The sequence below is a fragment of the Oncorhynchus keta genome, chromosome 23, assembly GCF_023373465.1.
Source record: "Oncorhynchus keta strain PuntledgeMale-10-30-2019 chromosome 23, Oket_V2, whole genome shotgun sequence".
Classification (NCBI taxonomy): domain Eukaryota; kingdom Metazoa; phylum Chordata; class Actinopteri; order Salmoniformes; family Salmonidae; genus Oncorhynchus; species Oncorhynchus keta.
Window position 1 is genome coordinate 32924178 of NC_068443.1, and position 23579 is coordinate 32947756.

Below are 23579 nucleotides of genomic sequence, written 5' to 3' on the forward strand. Positions count from 1 at the left end.
ACATATAAACCCATGTCACACCCTGGCCTGACCAAATATATAACGAAAACACAAAACACTATGACCAAGGCGTGACAGACGGCCAGTTCTTGGTAGATTTGCAGTGGTCTGATACTCCTTCCATTTCAATATTATCGCTTGCACAGTGCTCCTTGGGATGTTTAAAGCTTGGGAAATCTTTTTGTATCCAAATACGGCTTTAAACTTCTTCACAACAGTATCTCGGACCTGCCTGGTGTGTTCCTTGTCTTCATGATGCTCTCTTCGCTTTTAACGGACCTCTGAGACTATCACAGTGCAGGTGCATTTATACGGAGACTTGATTACACACAGGTGGATTGTATTTATCATCATTAGTCATTTAGGTCAACATTGGATCATTCAGAGATCCTCACTGAACTTCTGGAGAGAGTTTGCTGCACTGAAAGTAAAGGGGCTGAATAATTTTGCACGCCCAATTTTTAAGTTTTTGATTTGTTAAAAAAGTTTGAAATATCCAATAAATGTCGTTCCACTTCATGATTGTGTCACACTTTTTGTTGATTCTTCACAAAAATATACAGTTTTATATCTTTATGTTTGAAGCCTGAAATGTGGCAAAAGGTCGCAAAGTTCAAGGGGGCCGAATACTTTCGCAAGGCACTGTATATTTACATCACAGCTTTCCCAATATTTAGCACATTGCTTTCCTTTACAAAGAGGAGTAGCCTACCTGACTGGCATGAAAATGAACCAAGGGAAAAGCGTCCTCCATTCGCTACTTGAGTGCATAGATGATATGTATTTTTCCCCCTGCCCCTGTTCTGAACATGAACATGATATTGGCCCATTCTAAATCAAACTAATTTCACACATATATTATTTAATATATATAAAGACAAGATTAAATTAAGAAAGGGTCTGAAAATGTATTTAATGTGATATTTCAGTGTTTTATTTTCAATAATTTTGCAACAATTTCTAAAAACCTGTTTTTGCTTTGTCATTGTGGGGTATATTGTGTAGATTGAAGGCTGTAATGTAACAAAATTAGGCAAAAGTCAAGGGGTCTGAATACTTTCCAAATGCATTGTATGTTTTGATAAGGTTTCTATCAAAACTAAAGTGCCCAAATAGGACCCCTGTAACAGAGTTGGAACTTGTGTACTGTAGCCCACAGCCATATGGCATAGTCAGATCAGGGTGACTCAGAATATGCTATTCTGTTATTCTGAAATAGACTACATTTTCTTCATATCTTAATGTTTCTTTAGACCTGTCTAAAATAAATAATGGATTTATTTTGATGGTGTAGGCTGTATTCAATAGATTAGTCTTTTTTTTTTTTAAATGTAGATGTTCGCACCAGGGGGCTACGCATGGAAGCCGGAGATGCTAAACATGTTTATGTTCGTTAACGGCCAATTACAGTGAGCCCGGCAGTAATATGCATGACAGTTACTAGCTGCCAAAATGTCCCAGTCTTACTGATGGAGGATGACTTGTCTTTAGGGCCAACGTTGGGCCCTGTCAGGGTCAAAGCATCTAAAACACAGTGTATCACAGAGAGACCACCGAGGTGAGAATTGAATCTCTGCAGCACGGTATGTCACCGGGCAATCATATACACACGCACACAGTATGCGACCAAGCAATCACGCTGTCACACACAGGGTCATAAGGTGCATCTCTCACCTGATCATATTCCTAGAGAGAGAGAGAGAGAGAGAGAGAGAGAGAGAGAGAGAGAACCACAGACCGACAGACAGAGCAGAAGAAAGTGCCCTCTGAGTAACCCTCACCTGCCTTCCCCTATGCAATTAGCAACCTTATCTTCATTAATGAATCAATATGTGAATAATGCAGCCCGCGTCTATTTGTCTGGAAGGACACGCTACAAAGACATCAGTAGGATTATGACATCAATATTTATGAGCACACAGCAGGTTGTGTGAGAGGTATTTGCATGACACTAAGCTGTGACGCGATAAGGTTTCACAGGGGCCCTATTGGATTCTGGTTCATGACCCATGCAGCAAAGTGAAGCCAGAGAATGTGTTCTAAAAATGTGGCGTAGAAAGTTTTCCAAGGACTCATGAACAAAATTGTATGTGACCATGTCTTCAAGTCTGGCATAACAGGGAATGTAGAGAATTTCAGGTTGTTCTTGAGAAGGATTCTTATTCGCAATGACATACTGCACCTTCGTAAATAAATACATAATATATGGATTCTATCTGCTTTGAAAACCCTCAACATACAGATTAAAATATTATTATTATATATTATATTATATTTATCGAACAAATGTAACACAAACGAACACATTTCAAAGGCTAAAACCTGCATCCAGCCAACCCACCAAACTATGGACCACCTTAAGTGTCCTCTAGGCTCCAGTCTATTCTGGGCTCTATTTCATTATACCTGTAGACCGAGGCCTTGGGAAAAGCCTACAGGTCAATAAGGCCTGCTCTGTAGATACTCTGGGCTGCTCTCATAGGTTATTAAAGAAGGTTCCACTGTGTAGGAGCAGTTGGTAGCAGACGGGTCGATGCTAGCCCCACCAGGCGCATAGCATTACCGCAGTGGGACTGGCGAGGGGAGGGGGGATGTCAAGGTTTTCACTTCATCAGACGGGGAAGGCAGGGTAACCAAACAACAGGGAGAAGGAGAGATGGACTGGAGGTGGAACTGAGATGACATATCATCAGCCAGGGGAGTTTGGGGGTTTCGCTTCGGAACACAAGAGAAACTTCTGTTGGGTTTCTTTTAAGACGATAAATGCACAGATACACACACACACACACGCACACGCACACGCACACACACATTGTGTACACAGATGAACATGCTCTTGGGCAGACGTGCGCTTATACACACGCACACACGCACACACACACACACACACACACACACACACACACACACACACACACACACACACACACACACACACACACACACACACACACACACACACACACACACACACACACACACACACACACACACACACACACACACACACACACACACACACACACACACACACACACACCCAGCCTACCTTCTCGTAGAAGCGTAGCTCGTAGTCCAGGATAATTCCGTTGGGCTGTTCAGGCTGTGGCCATGACAATGTGAAGCTCTTCATGGTGGAGCTCACCTGGTGCATGATGGGTACGATGGAGGGGGCTGCAAACAGGAAACAGGAAGTGAGACTGAGATTAACAAAATTGCCTCTGCGCCTTGTAATAGCCTGAACGATGCAAGAAAATAGCATTGGAAGCTACTAAAAACACAATGTAACACATTCAAAATTCGCAGACACAAGTCATGCTGGTAAGAATCACCAGTCAAAGCTGTCGTGGAGCAGCTAGCACATCTTTTAAAACATCCTCACTCTTCAAGGTCCCCATTTCTCTCACTCTGTGTCCGTCTCCAACACAACAAGTCAACAGTCTGCGCTGGGTCTGAATAAAATCACTACCTAATGAGGCACAAAGACCTAGAAACTGCCCATTGGAAGAAAACTCCATCCTCTCTTTGTGATGCTTTGGCCTGGGTGCACAGTGTGGGCCTATTCTCCTCTGCTCTCCCACTCTGCTCTTCCACTCTGCTCACCCACTCTGCTCTCTCTTCCATTCAGACACAGCACACCTGAGCACACACATATGGGCTGTGAATTAACCCAACACCCCAGCAATTTCCAGCTCATTCCCTCGCTTTTGTCCTCCGCGCTATCATCCCTCTATCATCAATCCTCGTTCCTGTCTTCCTGGGCTGGCAAGGGGTGGGTGGAGGCGAAGACGGCGAGCGGCAAAGGCCAGCGTTTAGCAGTGATTGACCGGGAATAATACATTACCCCCCCGTATATGGAAAGGGAATCTCTTTCTACTCATCTTTTACAATATCCATTCCAGAGATGTGGAAGTCTGGAAGATGGAGGCTCATGTATTGTGACCCTAAGAAATACTGATAGAAACACACACAGATATGTCTACATGCACTTACTTTTGTTGAAAACCACCCACACTACTTTGCGCATTCTACCACCCACACTCCTCCCCCTGCCTCCCATACACGTAAACACACGTAAACACATGCAGACTTTCCTAAAACACACCGGACTTCCTTCACTTTTCAGCTCCCAAAATCCCCAAGTAACCCCCAGACACTCACCGCCACCCCACCTGCCTCCCTCTATCGTTCCAGCCCACGCACTCTCATCCTATCCAGGCCTCACCTCGGTGTGGCTAAGCCTCCTCGCTCCTCTCTGGCTGCCTAACGCTCCAGTGCACAGAGCTCTGCTGGGCCGCATTATCAATTACCGGCCCTGGCAGCCCCAGAAGGCCCCAATGCTGCTGCTGCCTTCCCTGCCTTCTGAGCTTACAGTAGAAAGGGGGTAGCGGAGGGGAGTGTGTGTTCCAGAACAGACTAAGGTTGAGTCCAAAAGAGCTCCCTATTCCCTACATGCACTACTGTTGACCACGGCCCATAGGCTCTGGTAGAAAGTAGTACATTCTATAGGACATAGTGTGCCATTTGAGACCTAGACTGTATCTAGCCAGACAGTTATATTAAGACCAGGCATTTGTGATTCTACATGGTTTCACATCACGTCTCAATGATTGCCTAAAAGTCCCAATTAAATAATAGTGGCACTTCTGCAAGTCATGGATAAAACATTTGCCAAGTCCTCGCTTCTAAAGGCCTGTGTGTGGGTGTGTGTTTGCGAACGCAGATGTGTGTTAGTGCCCTGTATGTAATGAGCCTGTGTTTCTATCAGTACTGCTGCGTCTGTACCTGGCTGGACGTCAAGGGTCAGGCCCGCTGAAGCCATGCCGTCCCCACCGTTACCAGGGGACACCAGCACTGACAGTGATTGGTGGCTGTGCCCTGCACTTCTCTCGTCCCCCCATCACTCCCCCTTCCCTCTCTCCTCTGTTCCACTTTTATCTGGCCCAACTGGCTGTCCCCAGCTTTTAATGCAGCACTCGGCTTAGCATTAATCAATGTCAAGCCTCTCAGTGCTGCTAGCAAGAGAGAGAGAGAGAGAGAGAGAGAGAGAGAGAGTTTTTTATCTGCAAACTGCTACTCTAGCACAAGACCATCACATTACACATCTTACGACTCTATACCTACACACTATAGCACAGAGCCATTACACATCTTACGACTCTATACCTACACACTAGAGCACAGAGCCATTACACATATTTTACAAAAGGGAACGAAAGCTCATTCATTTTCACCAAACCCCCAGAACATAACTTGAACATAACTCTGCATCAACTCCCTCATTGTGATTTTCGCGGGATAAGCTTAATACATTTCACATTCCTCGATCCAAATTCCACAGGGCTTTCATCCCTCAATTCCCAGCTGGAAACTCCTGATGTGCTTGACTGATTCCCAGTTTGACGATTGGTTGGAAAAGTCCTGATAGGCCGATTTCATCACATTCTAATTCCGGGTTTTTCCGTTAAGACTTAGACAGCACCACAGATCCAGGCTCTCACAGTCTCTCGCTCTCCCTCTCTCACCCTCCAAGGCATGCTGGTTAACCACTGCCTCCCCATTAGCAATAGCTCAGAGGGGCTGCTCTGTCGTGACTACATGGTAATGGACTCCTCTCACAGATCATAGGGATGTGGCAGTTCTGCTTTGCTCTGTGCTGTTCTGATCTGTTCTGTTCTGTTCTACTCTGCCCTGTCTCTTTCAATGTTCAATGTTCAATGTTCTGTTTCTATGAGTTTCTTTCAGGGAACCAATCAACCATTTATTTATTTTAAATCACTCCAGTGCTGCCATTGGTGACATCACTGTTGAAAAGTATTGTAGATGTAACTTCTTGGTGCCTTTTTGAAAGCGCCAAGTCCTGGAATTTCTAGAGTTACCTAGAGCATGGGATTGTCTTTAAGTGTGGTGGGTTTGCTTCGAACCTTCTCACAATCACATATTTTACTGTGGCCAGAGGAGAGATTTAGTGGCAAAGACTGAAAGTAACGAAGGAAGGCAACTAGTCTTTTGGTTTACGCGATTCCTCTTTCTCGGTTGTACTTCAGACACTAGATGAAGACATTTTAAGGTTTTAGGATTTCAGTAGCATTCAGAGCCATTCTCCTCCGATCGCCTGCAGCTCTAGCTGCCGGTTTCTGGATTCAAGGGACAAGCTACAACATTTCTGATAAACGGGCATTAAATGAAGCAGGATGACAACCTGAGGCAGCACTCAAGAGGATGATGAAATGGTTGGACAACCAGCTCCTCTCTGCCCTCTTATAGTCAGTCAAGTTCTGTGAATTGAGGCAGTGAGAAAAGCAACAACCCATATAAAAAATAATTAAGAAATTATATAGGCAGACACACACGCAGGCAGGCAGGCAGGCAGGCAGGCAGGCAGGCAGGCAGGCAGGCAGGCAGGCAGGCAGGCAGGCAGACAGGCAGGCAGGCAGGCAGACAGACAGACAGACAGACAGACAGACAGACAGACAGACAGACAGACAGACAGACAGACAGACAGACAGACAGACAGACAGACAGACAGACAGACAGACAGACAGACAGACAGACAGACAGACAGACAGACAGACAGACAGACAGACAGACAGACAGACAGACAGACAGACAGACAGACAGACAGACAGACAGAAAGAAAGAAAGAAAGAAAGAAAGAAAGAAAGAAAGAAAGAAAGAAAGAAAGAAAGAAAGAAAGAAAGAAAGAAAGAAAGAAAGAAAGAAAGAAAGAAAGAAAGAAAGAAAGAAAGAAAGAAAGAAAGAAAGAAAGAAAGAAAGAAAGAAAGAAAGAAAGAAAGAAAGAAAGAAAGAAAGAAAGGCTGGATGGATGGATGGATGGATGGATGGATGGATGGATGGATGGATGGATGGATGGATGGAATAACCAATGGATGTACTAATAATTGAATGAAGAAATGAATGAAGAATCTATTCAATACATACAAGGGACAATGCATTTTCAGTTGTATTTTTTACAGTAACCTATGATTGTGTCTTCATCTGTTCCTACTCTAAACCAACCCATGTACACCAACAACACATGGAAATACTTAAGGCATTCAGAGCTCGTAAACACAAAACATAATGAGTAGGGATCCAAACATGCCTCACATCCCTCTGGTTTTAGTAATGTCAAAGGCTAAAAATCCCTTTGGTATGTTTTGGTTGTTTGGATTTGGCTTTGACTACTTCCATCTCTTTGTATCTAGAATCCCGCAGAGCCGCAGACTGTTTTCATGAAGTTGGGGTTTCGCCGGTTTCCACATGCCCAAAGAAGGCTGCAAGATGGAATAGATGGAGATGTTTGGATTTTGGTTGTATTTCTAAAAACAGTTGCAGAGGAGTAGAATGGAATGGGAGGAGGAGTGTCTTGTTAAGGCAGTGGTCCCGTGGTGGGAACATATATCAGCGGAAATTTCAAGTACGCCAACTATAGTTTTTGATAAAACTCAAACTTTCATTAAAATGCACATACAATATACTGAATTAAAGCTACACTCGTTGTGAATCTAGTTACTGAGTCAGATTTGTAAAATGCTTTTCGGCGAAAGCATGAGAAGCTATTATCTGATAGCATGTATCCCCCAAATACTGCACCGTCACCTAACGACAGATTTTGCGATAGCCGGGGGCTACTCAGAACGCAGAAATAAAATATAAAACATTCATTACCTTTGACGAGCTTCTTTCTTGGCACTCCTAGATGTCCCATAAACATCATTTTGGGTATTTTTTTTATTAAATCGGTCCATATATAGCCAAGATATCGATCTATGAAGACTGTGTGATAAACTAAAAAAAATAGCGTTTCATAACGTAACGTCATTTTTTTTAATTAAAAAAGTTGACGATAAACTTTCACAAAACACTTCGAAATACTTTTGTAATGCAACTTTAGGTATTAGTACACGTTAATAAGTGATAAAATTCATCAGGAGGCGATGTAAATTCTATAGGTGTCCGCCGGAACATAATGTCTGAAGAAATCTCAACCAAAACATCCGGTCGGTGACCGGAGGGAATCGGTTCCCTTGTGTCGGTTTGACCAAGAATCAAAGCCGAATCAAATGACAAGACTCTAGACATCGTGTGGAAGCTGTAGGCACTGCAACCTCGGCCTCATTTAATCCGGTTCACTTTGAACAATTCCTGGAAGTAGCGCATGGATATTTATTTCCATTTTCAGTGATCAGATTTTCCTGCACTTTTCGATGAAACGCACATTCTGTTATAGTCACAGCCGTGATTTAACCAGTTTTAGAAACGTCTGAGTGTTTTCTATCCACACATACTAATCATATGCATATACTATATTCCTGGTTTGGCAGTTGGCACAGAATCTAGAGGTGCGTTCAACAAGGGAAATAGCTTGCGAATTTTGGCTTTATGAATCATTTGTGTGTTAGCCGCTACTGTTCACTAACACTAGCTGAAAGTCTGAGAACGTAAGTGTCTGTTTCAGATTTAAACTGCGGCTAAAATAATCAAGTGGCCATGTAGACATTCTACTATATTTAGTAGGAAGTCATTTTCATTTGGAATATTGTCGCTAAAAAGAGACAGTAACCCTTTTACAAAAACGAAATGTTTGATGTTTCACCGTAACATTTTGGAATGTTCATTCAAATCGCTCAACTGAAATTCTTACTCTGGCGACATGCTCGCCGCAAACAAAAGCCTTGTGGAACTTGCCTCAGGTCACAGAGTTGTGTAAGTCAGGAGAAAAAGAGAGGCAGTGAAAAGCAGTAAAAGAGGGAAGAAAAGTCCCTCTCTGAGAGGTGTCATTCAGCTGTTCATGGGTTAAGTGTCCGGGATGGAGGGATGGAGGGTGGGCGGGAGAGAAAGATGCTGTTGAGGACATTGTGTTACCTAATTTCCTACATTTTCTGGAGGTTTTTAAACATGGTCTGGTTCTTGACTGTAATGACCCTAGTATGCATTAACCTACCTTAATGGACGTTTAACATTTACCACACAACCCTCAGGTCTGCACACGGTGTGCTCCTAAGTGAATTAAAGCATAATGTTCCCAAAAAAAGACATCACATGGGAGATGGCAGCTTTTGACTATACAGAGATCAAGATGACCAAACCAGGGCTGTAAGAGAAAGGCTAGTAAATAACCTGAGAAGTATGTGTGTGTGTCCAGTTTACTGCAGGCTGTGAATCGGAGTATTGATCAGACTTTCATCCCAGACACACACAGGGACCTAGGACAGTTTAATGACCTCTGCACTGATTCACACAGGAATCATCTCTGCATCTCACGGACTGTCCTCCTCTCCTCTACCAATCGCTCCCCCTATATCCTTCTTTCGTCTAACTCTCTCTCTGTCTCTCTTCGACACATCTCTTCTCCAACTCTATAACACTTACGTTGCCCCACTCGCTCTCGTCTTCCGCCCTACCGCTCCTCAATTTCTCTGTCAATCTTCCAATCTTCCGTATAAAATACAAGTTTCACAGAGTTGAAGTAACAGACACATCTCAACATCAACTGTTCAGCAGAGAATGCGTGAATCATGGACGAATTGCTGCAAAGAAACCACTACTAAAGGACACCAATAATAAGAAGAGACTTGCTTGGGCCAAGAAACTTGATCAATGGACATTAGACCAGTGGAAATCTGTCCTTTGGTCTGATGAGTCCAAATTTGAGATGTTTGGTTTCAACTGATGTGTCTTTGTGAGACGCAGAGTAGGTGAACAGATGATCTCTGCATGTGTGGTTCCCACCATGAAGCATGGAGGAGGAGGTGTGATGGTGTGGGGGTGTTTTGCTGGTGACACTGTCTGTGATTTATTTAGAATTCAAGGCACACTTAACAAGCATGGCTACCACAGCATTTTGCAGCGATACGCCGTCCTATCTGGTTTGCACTTAGTGGGACTATAATTTGTTTCCACCCGACAATGACCCAAAACACACCTCCTGGCTGTGTAAGGGCTATTTGACCAAGAAGGAGAGTAATGGAGTGCTGGATCAGATGACCTGGCCACCACAATCACCCGACCTTAAACCAATTGAGATGGTTTGGGAAGAGTTGGACCGCAGAGTGAAGGAAAAGCAGGCAACAAGTGCTCAGCATATGTGGGAACTCCTTCAAGACTGTTGGAATAGCAAGGTGAAGCTGGTTGAGAGAATGCCGAAAAAGGATGTCTTTACTGTTGTTCTACAATGTAGAAAATAGTGAAAAATAAAGAAAAACCCTTGAATGAGTAGGTGTGTCCAAACATTTGACTGGTACTGTATGTGCATATTATGTGTGAGTGAGCAGATGGAGTGTGTGTATGAGTATGTAGGGCCCTGTGAGTAGAGAGCATAGAGACAAAAATAAAAAATAAAACGGTCAATGAGGATACAAGGTTAACTCAGATTGTACGTGCAGCTATTTTGTTGCTTGGGTATAGAAGCTGTTCAAGAGACTGTTGGTGCCAGACTTGATGCACTGGTATCGTTTGCCATGTGGAAGCAGAGAGAATATTCTTTGGCTTGGGTGGTTGGAGTCTTTAACGATTTTCTGGGCCTTCCTACCACACCTCCTGATATACAGTAGATGGTGCTATTGACATACCGGGCAGTGATGCAGCCTGTCAAAATGCTCTCAATGGCACAGCTGTAGAACTTTTTGAGGATTTGAGGGCCCACAAACTTTTCCAACCACCTGAGGGAGAAGATGTGTTGTTTGGACCATTTTTGTTCTTTAGTGATTTGGACACCAAGGAACTTGAAGCTCTCGACCTGCTCCACAGCGTCCCTGTCGATGTGGATGGGGGAGTTCTCGCAGGTTGAGAGCTTCAAGTTACATGGTGTCCCCCTATTTCCTGTAGTCCACGATCAGCTCCGTGGTCTTACTGATGTTGAGGGAGAGGTTGTTGTGCTGGCACCACACTGCCAGGTCACTGACCTCCTCCCTTTAAGCTGACTCATCAGTACCGGTAATCAGGCCTACCATGATGTGTCGTCAGCAAACTTGATGATGGTGTTGGAGTCGTGCGTGGCCATGCAGTCATGGGTGAACAGGGAGTAGAGGAGGGTACTAAGCACACACCCCTGTGGGGCCCCTGTGTTGAGGGTCTGTGTGGAGAAGTTGATGTTACCTACCCATTACCACCTGGGGTTGGCCCATCAGGAAGTCCAGAATCTAGTTGCAGAGGGAGGTGTACAGACCCAGTCCGAAGCTTGGTGACGAGGTTGGAGTGGACAATGGTGTTGAACGCTAAGCTGTAGTCAATGAACAGCATTGTCACATAGGTATTCCTCTTATCTAGGTAGATGAGGGCAGTGTGCAGAGCAATTGAGATTGCTTCATCTATGGATCTGTTGGGGCGGTATGCAAATGGTTGTTGTCTAAACGTGCATTAAATGCATTTAAGTTCGTCTGGTGGAGAGGCATCGTTAGGCAGATCACGGTTGGGTCTTCCTTTGTAATGGACTGTAACCCCTGCCACATGCGGTGGGCGTCAGAGCCTGTGTAATATGATTCCACCTTATTCCTATATTGTCCTATTGCTCATTTGATGACTCTGCGGATGTCAAAGCAGGTCTTATTGCTGTCCTCGGCCGTAGCCTCAGGGTTGTCAACGATAGCTCTGTGTGCGGTAGCCCTGTCCTTTAGTTTAGCTCCAACCTTGGTGTTAATCCAGGGATTTTGATTGGGGAAGCAGTGAACCCTCACCCTGGAGACAACATCGTCAATATTATCGGCGGAGTCTCAAAACATATTCCAATCAGTGCTGGAAAAGCAGTCATGTAGCATAATATTTGATAATGAGTTTCTGCTCGTAAACAGAAAGAAATTAATACGGAGTCGTAATCCGATTTACCGAATGGCGGACGTGGGAGATGGCCTTGTATGCTTGCTTATGGGTAGAATAACAATGGTGTAGAACTTTGTTGTCCCAGGTGGAGACGTGTTGATGGAAGTTAGGCATCATGTCCTAGTGACGCGGAATTAAAATCGCAGTCAACCAGAAAAGCAGCCTCTGGATGTAGGTTTTCCTGCTTGTTTATAGCCTTGTACAGTTCGTTAAGTGCCAGATTGTTATTTTTATTATCCTGACATGGAATGTATAGTCACGATAACAGTCACGATAACACGATAACAGCTGAAAACTCCACCGGGAGGTAGAAGGGTCTGCATTTGACCATCAGGTATTCCAAGACAGTGAGAACAGTGGGTTGACACTTCCACAGCGCTGGAGTTGGTGTAGAAGTCAACCCCTCCCCCCTCGATTTCCAGACTCCAATGTCCTGTCCGCCCGGTGAATGGAGAATCCATTGAGTTGGATAGTCATGGGGGGTAATCTTGTCCGAGAGACATGTTTCAGAAAAGCAAAGGATATTGCAGTTTTGAGAGCTCAATGAGAACTTTGAGAGTTCAATGAGAACTTTGAGAGGATTAACAGATTTCCAACACCTTTGTGTCCTTTTGAACTGTTTTTGACATTCAGCCCAGTTTTCACATGGTAAGTGTGGCTAAGAATGACTTTCCCCAGACTCCCACTCTCAGACTGCCTTAACAAAGTTTTCTCCCCAAATTATCCTCAGATCCTTCGATCCATCTCATCACCGAAAGGTCATATCCACATCCATATCCTGCTTGCCTGTTATGAAACCCCTCAAGTCAGAAGCAGCAGCGCCGCAATTACCTAGCCACAAAGAGTCCCCTAGGGCTGGGCATGGGCAGAGCCAATTACAGCCAGTCACCTTTTTACCCAGAGCTGGGATCACACAATGCTTCCCAACATCTATCTGTCATGTAGGGCATATTTAGCCATTCAAACATGGGACAGTCAGAAGCCATTAGGCTACCCTAATAATCAGAGCTATTTACCTCGTAATTTCCCTTCTCTTCACTGTCAGCCACCACGACTTAAAGGACCATGAGCCAGAGGGAGAGAGTGTTCCCTTCTTCACACTCTGATGTTATTTTCTTGGAGGTTGTTGCGATTAAACACTGGAGTTTTGATTCCAGAAACGGGGAATGGGGAGGTTGTATAGTTTGAGAATGTTTAGTAGGTAAAAAATATATATACATATACAGTGCATTCGGAAAGTATTCAGAACCCTTGACTTTTTCCACGTTTTGTTATGTTACAGCCTTATTCTAACATTTTTTTTTTTTAATTCTCCCCTCATCAATCGACACACAATACCCTATAATGACAAAGATAAAAACAGGTTCTCAGAAATGTTTGAAAATGTATTTTTAAAAAAAACCTGAAGTATCACATTTCCATAAGAATTCAGACCATTTACTCAGTACTTTGTTGAAGCACCTTTGACAGCGATTACAGACTTGAGTCTATTTGGGTATGACGCTAAAAGCTTGGCACACCTGCATTTGGAAAGTTTCTCCCATTCTTCTCTGCAGATCCTCTTTCCCCCGATCTTGAATAGTCTCCCAGTCCCTGCCGCTGAAAAGAATACCCACAGCATGATGCTGCCACCACCATGCTTCACCGTAGGGATGGTGCCAGGTTTCCTCCAGACGTGACGCTTGGCATCCAGGCCAAAGAGTTCAATCTTGGTTTCATCAGAACAGAGATGATGACCATTATTTTCATGGTCAGAGACCTTTAGGTGCCTTTTTGCTGTCGTGTGCCTTTTACTGATAAGTGGCTTCTATCTGGCCACTCTACCATAAAGGTCTGATTTGTGGAGTGCTGTAGAGATGCATGTCCTTCTGGAAGGTTTTCCCACCTCCACAGATGAACTCTGGACCTCTGTCAGAGTGACCACCGTGTTCTTGGTCACCTCTCTGACCAAAGCACTGCTCCCCCGATTGTTCAGTTTGGCTGGGCGGTTTTGCTGGAGTCTTGGTGGTTCCAAACTTCTTCCATTTAAGAATGATGGAGGCCACTGGGTTTTTGGGGACATTCAATGCTGCAGGCATGTTTTGTACCCTTCCCCAGATCTGTGCCCCGACACAATCCCGTCTCGGAGCTCTACGGATAATTCCTTCAACCTCATGGCTTGGTTTTTGCTTTGACATGTACTGTTAACCGTGGGACCTCATATAATGGGAACTGATATAGACAGGTGTGTGCCTTTCCAAATCATGTCCAATCAATTGAATTTACCAGAGGTGGACTCAAGGATGATCAAAGGGTGGCAGCGTAGCCTAGTGGTTAGAGCGTTGGACTAGTAACCGAAAGTTTGCAAGATTGAATCCCCGAGCTGACAAGGTACAAATCTGTCATTCTGCCCCTGAACAAGGCAGTTAACCCACTGTTCCTTGGCCGTCATTGAAAATACGAATTTGTTCTTAACTGACTTGCCTAGTTATATAAAGATAAAAAATAAATAAAAATGACAACAGGATGAACCTGAGCTCGAGTCTCATAGCAAAAAGGGTATGAATACTTATGTAAATAGGTATTTCAGTTTTTTATTTGCAAAAATGTCTAAAAAGCTGTTTTCATTTAGTCATTATGGGATATTGTGTGTAGATTGATTAGGATTTTTCTTAGGGCTAGGAGGCCCTTCCTGAATTTCCTTCCGCCTGACTGACGTGCCCATAGTAACCTGCCTGTTACTCAGGCCCAGAAGCCAGGATATGCATATACTAGCATTTGGATAGAAAACACTGAAGTTTCTAAAACTGTTAAAATAATGTCTGAGAGTATAGCAGAATTGATATGGAAGGCGAAAATCCAGACCAGAATGTTGTTTTTTCAGCTCCCAGGCTCTTATTATGGAAACCTATTGGAAACCCATATGTCCGTCACCCAAATTGCAATTCCTATGTCAACAGTCTTTATTCAAGGTTTCAGGCTTCTCTTTTGAAAAACAAACAAGTATTTGGAGTTTTTGTTGGGAGAGCACCTGGTCCAAATCAGTCTTTCGGCGTGCGAGGGAGGAGGCGTGCGCATATTCATTTTCCTTTCCTATTGAACATAATACTTTCCATGTGAAATATTATAGTTTATTTACATTTTCGACTACCTGAGTATTACATAGAAACATCGTTTGACTTGTTTGGACGAAGTTTACTAGTAGCTTTTTGGACTCCTTTGTCTGCATGTTGAACGAGTGGATTACTGAAATCCATGGCGCCAACGAAACAGACTTTTTGGGATATAAAGAAGGATTTTATTGAACAAAACGACCATTCATGTTGTAGCTGGGACCCTTGGGATTGCAAACAGAGGAAGATATTCAAAGCTAAGTGATTTATTTAATAATAATAATAATATATGCCATTTAGCTGACGCTTTTATCCAAAGCGCTATTTGTGATTTTGAGAAGCCTGGGCTGGTTGAAAAATATGTTGATGTGGGGTGCTGTCCTCAGATAATCGCATGGTATGCTTTCGCCATAAGGCCTTTTTAAATCTGACAACGCAGTTGGATTAACAAGAATTTAACCTTTTAAATGATATAAGACACTTGTATGTTCATGAATGTTTAATATTATGAATATTTATTTGAATCGTGCGCCCTCCAATTTCACCGGATGTTGTCGGCTTCTATCCCACTAGCTGGACACCGAGCCCAAAGAGGGTTATTAATCCATTTTAGAATAAGGCTGTACCGTAACAATATGTGCAAAAAGGCAAGGGGTCTGAATACTTTCCGAATGTACTGTGTCTAAAAAAAAAAGCTAATTCACACACGCTCAGCAAAATCCACAAACTGGAGGCTTCACAACTTTTACATTTCCATAGCGCCATAGCTCTGCTTTCAACCATGTTGTTATGGTGGAGTAACAAGTACCAGAAATATCCAATGTTTTTAACACACAAAATCCCAGAAAAGATGCTGTAAACAATCAAATCTGTAATAGGGTACACACACACGAAATGACCACTCAAAAACCAAATACACAACAGCACTCAATACACAAATACACTCCACATATTTGGCAGACACTCTTGAGGTCTCTCTTATAACAGCAAACGCAGGAAAAATGAAACGAGTCTCATTTAAATTTTCCACTTGGTCAATACTTTGTGCTCTAGGTCCCTTGATAAGTGTCACAATGAACACTGTGGAACTCCACGGGAGCATGAAGAACACTGTAGGAAAAGGACCAGCCAGACAAAATATCCCAAAGCTGTCATTTCCAGTGGCTGAATTCACATTCCATCACAAGGCCAGAGAAATAGAAGGGAAGGAGGGATGCAGGAGAAATGACGAATAGGAGAGAGAGAAAAATAGAAAAATCGCAAGGGAGTTGGAGAGAGCGAGAGACTCAAGAGCCTTTGAGAGCAAGAGACTTCCAAACATAAGAAAAGGAGAGAAAGAGGGTGAAGGAGAAAGATGAGGAGGCGGCCATCCAACTCTCTGGCTCGGTTCACGCTGCCCTAATCCTGGGCTAATGTCTTGGACAGAAGAGTTGTCTGCTTGGTCATTATGTAGTACTAAACACCCAAACCCTTCTTGTCTCACTGCCTGTTCTGTAACAGCTACGTCTTGCTGCCAAGACGACAAACAGCAGAGAAACCGGCCTGTATTCACAAAGAATCACAGAGAATAAGATCAGCTTCGTCTTTTAAATCATAACGAATAAGAGGAGGGACTTGATTCGTGATCACACTTCTACTCTCTGTGATGCTTTGTGAATACTGGCCTTGTTCAGCCCTATAATAACAACCTCCAGCTATTTCGCCCAGGATTGTAATTCTGTCGTTTTTTTTCTTTCAGGGATGTGTTCAATACAGCATGAATGTTTTAGGCTGTGGCTTTATAGACTGTTCTCAGTCTGTTGTGAAGGGAGAGGCCGAGTCAAGTCGAGTTATTCGAAAAGAAAACCGGAAAGATGACCAGCAAAGATATCTCACAACACTGTCTCAACGCTGTCTCAACGCTGTCTCAACACTGTCTCAACACTGTCTCAACGCTGTCTCAACACTGTCTCAACACTGTCTCAACGCTGTCTCAACACTGTCTCAACGCTGTCTCTAACACTGTCTCAACACTGTCTCAACGCTGTCTCAACGCTGTCTCAACACTGTCTCAACACTGTCTCAACGCTGTCTCAACACTGTCTCAACACTGTCTCAACGCTGTCTCAACACTGTCTCAACGCTGTCTCAACACTGTCTCAACGCTGTCTCAACACTGTCTCAACGCTGTCTCAACACTGTCTCAACACTGTCTCAACACTGTCTCAACGCTGTCTCAACGCTGTCTCATCTCTGTCTCAACACTGTCTCAACACTGTCTCAACACTGTCTCAACGCTGTCTCAACACTGTCTCAACACTGTCTCAACGCTGTCTCAACACTGTCTCAACGCTGTCTCAACACTGTCTCAACGCTGTCTCAACGCTGTCTCAACACTGTCTCAACGCTGTCTCAACACTGTCTCAACACTGTCTCAACACTGTCTCAACACTGTCTCAACACTGTCTCAACACTGTCTCAACGCTGTCTCAACACTGTCTCAACACTGTCTCAACACTGTCTCAACGCTGTCTCAACGCTGTCTCAACGCTGTCTCAACACTGTCTCAGCACTGTCTCAACGCTGTCTCAACGCTGTCTCAACACTGTCTCAACACTGTCTCTGCCTTCAGAATATCAAGTAGAATGGACGGTATATAAAAATCGTATTTGCTGTTTGTCGTAGATAGATTCATTTACTTTAGGCTTTTGACTGAAGCTTAAGAAGCAAACATTTCTGTAAAGTTGTCTTGGAGCAGAATGCAAACCAGCATTCCCTTTCAAAGGGTTTGATGTGTAAATAAAACTGGGGAACTGCAAAGGGTGCAGAAATAGGGCAATGGGAGGGATGTGCTGGTCTCACCACAGATCCTAACACGCCATGTCTTGGGTTGGGGTTTTGAACTTCACCATGTTTTCAATGGGGAAATCCCCCCATCCCTCAACACACTCAATTATATAGCAGGCCTCTGCTTTCATGCGAGAAAAGAGGGCGATAATACAATAGAAGAGAGACAGTTTCAATATTTCACTTTGTGAGTTCTCGTACAGCTGGAGTCAGCTGCCAACTCCTCAATAATTCACGGTTTAGCACAACAACCTCTCTCCAGCTCACATTGTGAAAGAAGAAGCAACAGGCCAGGAGTCAGAAATGCAGAGATTATGTTGTGTTTACCAGTGCTGAGCAATGTGGGATGAATTATGATATCAACTAATCAATGAAACGCTATACACATTTTTTTCTTTGTACTGTTCACTAGAAAGGAGACACAGCTACAGCAAACTACGCCAACAATGTACATGAACACAGATGACGATAATGATGATGATGCCGACCATCCCCTCTCAGTGAAACTACACATCACACACAGAGAACCCCACCACCCCCCCACCCCAAACACACACACTATTCTCTTACCAGCCTGGTTGGTGGTGATGTCTATAGACACGTGCTGGGCAGGGTAGGGGCTCTTATTGGTCACCCCATTGACGGCCTGTATCTCGAAGCTGTAGAGCGTGTGGGCCCACAGGTTACTGATGAACACTCTGGTTTCCGTCAGGCCCAGCTGCCGCGGAACAAACTCCACGTTGTCGTCACAGTGTGAACAGGTACGGCGGTCCGCCCGGCACTTCTTACAAACAATGTTGTAGACCACGTCCTCACGACCGCCTGTCTCCCTAGGTGAGTGCCACTCCAGGATCACTGAGGTCTCGTTCACGACGGATATCACGTTCCGCGGGCCCGAGGGAACGCCTACAAACAGACACAGAGAGGAACCTTTATTTAACCAGGTTTTCCCATTGACATCTCAGTGAATCTCTTGCCAACAGGCCTTGAGATTGACAAACACAATGAGAACGATTGCATTCTATTCAAACTTTATTTGTGAATTTGTCAGAATACTTGTTAGACATTAGTGCACTGTTGGAACTAGAAGCACACGCATTTCCCTACACTCACATTAACATCTGCTAACCATGTGTATGTGACCAATACCATTTGATTTGATTTGATTCTTTAACCAGGAGATCCCATTGAGATCTCAAAGAATCACATTTTCCAGACAGACCTAGCTAAGAACGTAGCTTTAATGTAAACCATAGTAAGCTAACACAAATCCTGGACCCCTCATAGGATAGGCAAGGTAATAACCTTTTCACACTGCTAAGCCACACAGAACTGACCCAAGCTGAGCTGCTCTTGGTTGGCCTGGTTACACATCCACCATCATTTCTGGAACCATGCTGGAAAGGGCAATACGAATGGAAAACATCAGAGCCAGCACAGTACAGGTCAGCCCTATAGTGGGATTTAGGCACACTTGTTTTTCAACATTATTGTCTATTTTTTGCCAAGGAGAGGGAAACGGGTCATACTCCATATCCATTGAGAGGACAGGAAAGACTTAGATAAACTGGGATTAGTGGAATGTTTTTATGAGTCCGGCTCTGTTGATGGAAGAGTTTTCACCACTTTAAGATTGTTTCTGGACATGTCAGTGATCAGAGAGCAGCTACTCTATATGCTAATTATAGTCCATCACTACAGCGAATGAGCTATCGCCAAAGGAGAGGGAGGCAGCTCGCAGTTAGACTAGGGGTTGAGGTCTTTTATAAATCAAGGTGAATCCAGGACTATCTAGTCTTTTCACATACGGTATTAATCTTTTCGCGGGTGAGTTCCAAATATCTCTATCGGTCGTCCCAGCGTGGGTTTTTTCATGCACTCGCTGTTCCAAAATGTGATCGTTAAGCAACTTTAGCAACAGGACAGTTACCCCGGACTGACTTCAAACCAAGGCACGCTGCCTTGCTAATTATCTATAGGCTATGTTTAAAACTATTTTCTAACACGTTTTATTTTCTAACAACTGCTGGAATCGAGGTGTGTTCCACCTCCTTAACAATTCATATAAGAAGTAGACCATTTCACTGTTGTGGACAAATTATTTTTGAGTCTTTACTGAGCCGGACAAACGTCTCTCTTCAACTAGAGCCCAAGCACTTCACCGGTGTTTCCCCAGATCCAAGTATGAAGACATTACGCATTTCTAGTCAGAACAGGCTGTGCACAAACTTTTTTCTGTGCCTGCATTGCCTTCATTGTTGTTTTCCTTACAAATGGGACTTTGGACATGTGTGCCTTACTATCAAAGTGTCTTAGTTTCTATATATTGTGTTGACGTTTCTACTGTAGCACACCGTATGTATGGGTCGTTATGTATTTACTGTTTTATTCACGTTTTCAAGTGCTGGTAGCAATTCATGCATTCTGATTCTTGCATAGATTGTAATGGTCACATACGATGTGTGTAAAATACTTTTTGGAAGGTTGTACTGATTATGATGAGCTAATGCTAAGCTATTTGCATATTATTTGTGGCATCATGTTTGTTGACAACGTACAATGCCTTCTGGTTGTCAAGCGTCTGTCAGACCAAAGATGTTATAACAAGGGATAGTTCACTCGACTGACTTATGGTGCTTTCAAGACAACTGTGAACTCTGAAAAATACTAGGTCAAATCATGACACCAGTGATGTTCAGCTCGGAAAGTTGGAGCTCTAGAAATGGATGACTGTTCAAAAAGATTTTTCCCAGTCAGAGCTTGTTTTTTCAGAGTTCCCAGTTGTCTTGAACGCACCGAAGTCTGAGATTTCCCAGTACCCTGTTGTTTTGAACTCGGCATCACATTGTAACTCCTTTCCAGGGGTTTTATTTTCACTTAGTGTATAAACGTCTCCTGTGTTTGCCCCCCATTTATTGAAAAATCCCCCATTATAGTAATATTTCCTGCATCATATCCCCCCCCCACGATACCTTCCCCCATTTCTACCCCCCATGGACTTGAAAACCACCCACAAATAAAATGAATCCCCCCACAAACCCCCCTAAAATGGTTTCCTCCCTGTTTAGCTTTCTCGCTACGGTTAGGCTTGGCAATAGGCTTGTATTTGGTGTGATGATCTGTGAGGTGATTTTATTTGCTTGGTAAATGACTTGTCAAGTCATGTGCTCCGGGTCTTGTATATACTGTAACAAGCACATCAAAGATTTGTAATATGCTGAAAAGTGGCTAAACTAAGTCCATATTTTTCAGGCACAGCCTTCCTTGACTTTGTTTATTTACGTCTTATAGTGAGTGAATGACATTCTGGGATTAGGGAGTTTTCGCCAAGTCAAACATAAAGAAACATGGCTGCCATCATAAAGAATTTAGCAGCTGTTAGCTTAGCTGACATGCATTTATTTTCTAAACAACATTACATTGGTCTCTTGTGCTCACCAGAGATGTGGTACATTGTAAACTAGTCGAGTGGGAAGAGGGAAGCTGTATTAGTGTATTAGGACACAGCCCTTAGTTTCCCATCATGGAGGGTGAGGGCAGGCAGTTGAAAATAAAGGAAACAAGAGAAGGAAGCTGTATTAGTGTATTAGGACACAGCCCTTAGTTTCCCATCGTCGAGGGGTGAGGGCAGGCAGTTGCTTCTGTCAACACAGCCACAATAAATAATTGTTCCTGCAAAGCCACGTGGGATAGCACTGGGGCGCTTGGACAAAGCAGCGGAACACACAGAGGTGACGGAATGGCAGTGTTTCCGCGGCGACCTCGGCTTTGCGCCACGGTGACGACTAAGGGGTCAGTGACAGGGAGGACGTGACCTCCACAGTGTGGTTATTATAGTCTACCACAAAGAGGACAGAAAGAGGATGGAATTAATCACCTCTCGATAGCCCACAGTTTTACCCAAAGCCACTTACATTTAACATATATATTTTTAGAATGTATTTTGTATTTTTGAAAGAACCTCTATTTAACTGGTCAAGTCAGCCATAATTAGGATGTTTCCCGTGCAAAAAACTGACCATCAAGCACCGTATTCATTGGCGCTATCAGGTGTGCGTACGAGAGCGAGAGAGAGATTATTTCCTATTGTTTGTTTCACGTTTGCATATTATCTACTTCACTTGCTTTGGCAATGTTACCATATGTTTCCCATGCCAATAAAGCCCCACGAATCAAATTGAATTCAGCGAGATAAGGAACGAGGCAGGAGCCTAAGAGAATGAGAGTGATGTGAACGAGAGGAGAGAGTGTGTGTTTGCAGAAATAGGGCAGAGACGGAGAGAACAGCTGCACTTACAATATGCCCCATGGGCATCACACACACACACACACACACACACACACACACACACACACACACACACACACACACAGAGGGCATACACTATACATGTGTATACATATCGTCCCGATAATCAACATGACACACCTACTGCTGTGAGAACTGATATAAATGACCCTGTCTATGTGTTATATGACAGTCAGACTACGTAATACATGGCTTCTCATGAAACAAATTCAAATGACATGTAATCCCACTGTCTGTTTGCATGTACATTATTCACATGCTTGTGTGCGGTCTGTTTTCATGTATGTATACAACAAAACAAAATGGCTGTGAGAGGAGAGGTGTGAGTTTGGCTCGGTGCACCTCGTCTCTGGGCTCCTGCTGGTAGCTGTATGGATTCCCCTATGCAGTGACGGATGGAGAAATCCGATGTGACTGCCACTTAACCGGTGATTTGCAGGCTATTATGGCTGCCCTTGGCTGTTTTAATTTGCCATGGGATTTAATTTGTCGAGTTCATTACTTACCGAGCTCCTACCCTGGCATTCATTTAGCCGCACTAGTCAGCCTTGATTGTTGCTTACATCTTACACGCCACAATTAGGACGGCTGCGCGATCATCAAGCGTTTTGTTTACTCCCAGTGACGTGTTAGAATGATTGGAGTGTTTGTGACAGTTTGTGTGGGGTTGGGTGGGTCGGGTTAGGGTGTGAGTGTGTGTGTGTCTATGCATGCATGCATGAGTGTGTGTGTGTGTATGTATGTACACGTGCATGCCCAATAGTGTTACTGTCAAACTCATCCCCACCATTGGCAACTAACTGATGAGGCATAGAGAATCCCATGGAACAGGTGGATAGAGAGTAATGTCTACAGTCCACATATTGTTGGAGGACCAGAAAGGCCACGACCCTTGTTTGCCCCCTGGGCTGCCTGCTAATGTCAAGAGCACTTCAGCGCCCCAAATATAAACAGCCCACCACATTGTTTACCTAGCCTGGCCCTCTAAGCCAATCTCAGTGCTTTGCTGGGTCTCCTTCACGCTGTTTGTCTTTTCAATGGGAAACAGCTCCTCAGGGACTCACTACAACTCCCTGTGTGGAGATATGGAGCACAGACTGACTAAGGAATTGGGGGAGGAGAAAAAGAAAGGCAGGTTGGTGTTGGCTGCTTTGTTTCAGAGGGAGAACTAAACAGAATGGCTCACACGCACATACACCTTAATTCTCCAATTGACTTCTTCTACAGCACATGTCGCTCACAGGTGCTACACACCATCAATTTGGTCATGTCAGAAACATCTGCACTTGAGAAACCCATCATGTCAATCACGTCACATCAATGCTCAGCCACAGTCATTGCCTGTCTCGCAAGACGCACGGGGCTCGCAGCAATAACATGAACGAACGTGTTGCGCAACCTGTTTCCCTCAGTCGGCTGAATGCATCGCTTCGTTCATAGAAGCGTGGGCTACGTGAGTAACCGTCGACATCCGCTATTAGCGCCGGCGACAAACGGACCGGCAGCAGCGGTTTCTAGCGTACCTTTGAGGA

At 44.0% G+C, this 23579-nt stretch overlaps 1 protein-coding gene across 3 annotated transcripts in view; it reads right to left on the reverse strand.

The window, feature by feature from the left end:
- Positions 1-23579, reverse strand: part of LOC118402179 (ephrin type-B receptor 1) — a 365365-nt gene that overhangs the window by 65325 nt on the left and 276461 nt on the right. For 2 of the 3 annotated variants that reach the window (XM_052477045.1, XM_052477044.1), the window contains exons 5-6: positions 18309-18644; positions 3050-3174 (exon numbers count right to left, since the gene is read on the reverse strand). In XM_052477045.1, coding sequence (XP_052333005.1) covers positions 3050-3174; positions 18309-18644 — 461 coding nt within the window. The remainder of the gene's footprint in view (positions 1-3049; positions 3175-18308; positions 18645-23579) is intronic. The other variant, XM_052477046.1, reaches the window with a different exon arrangement.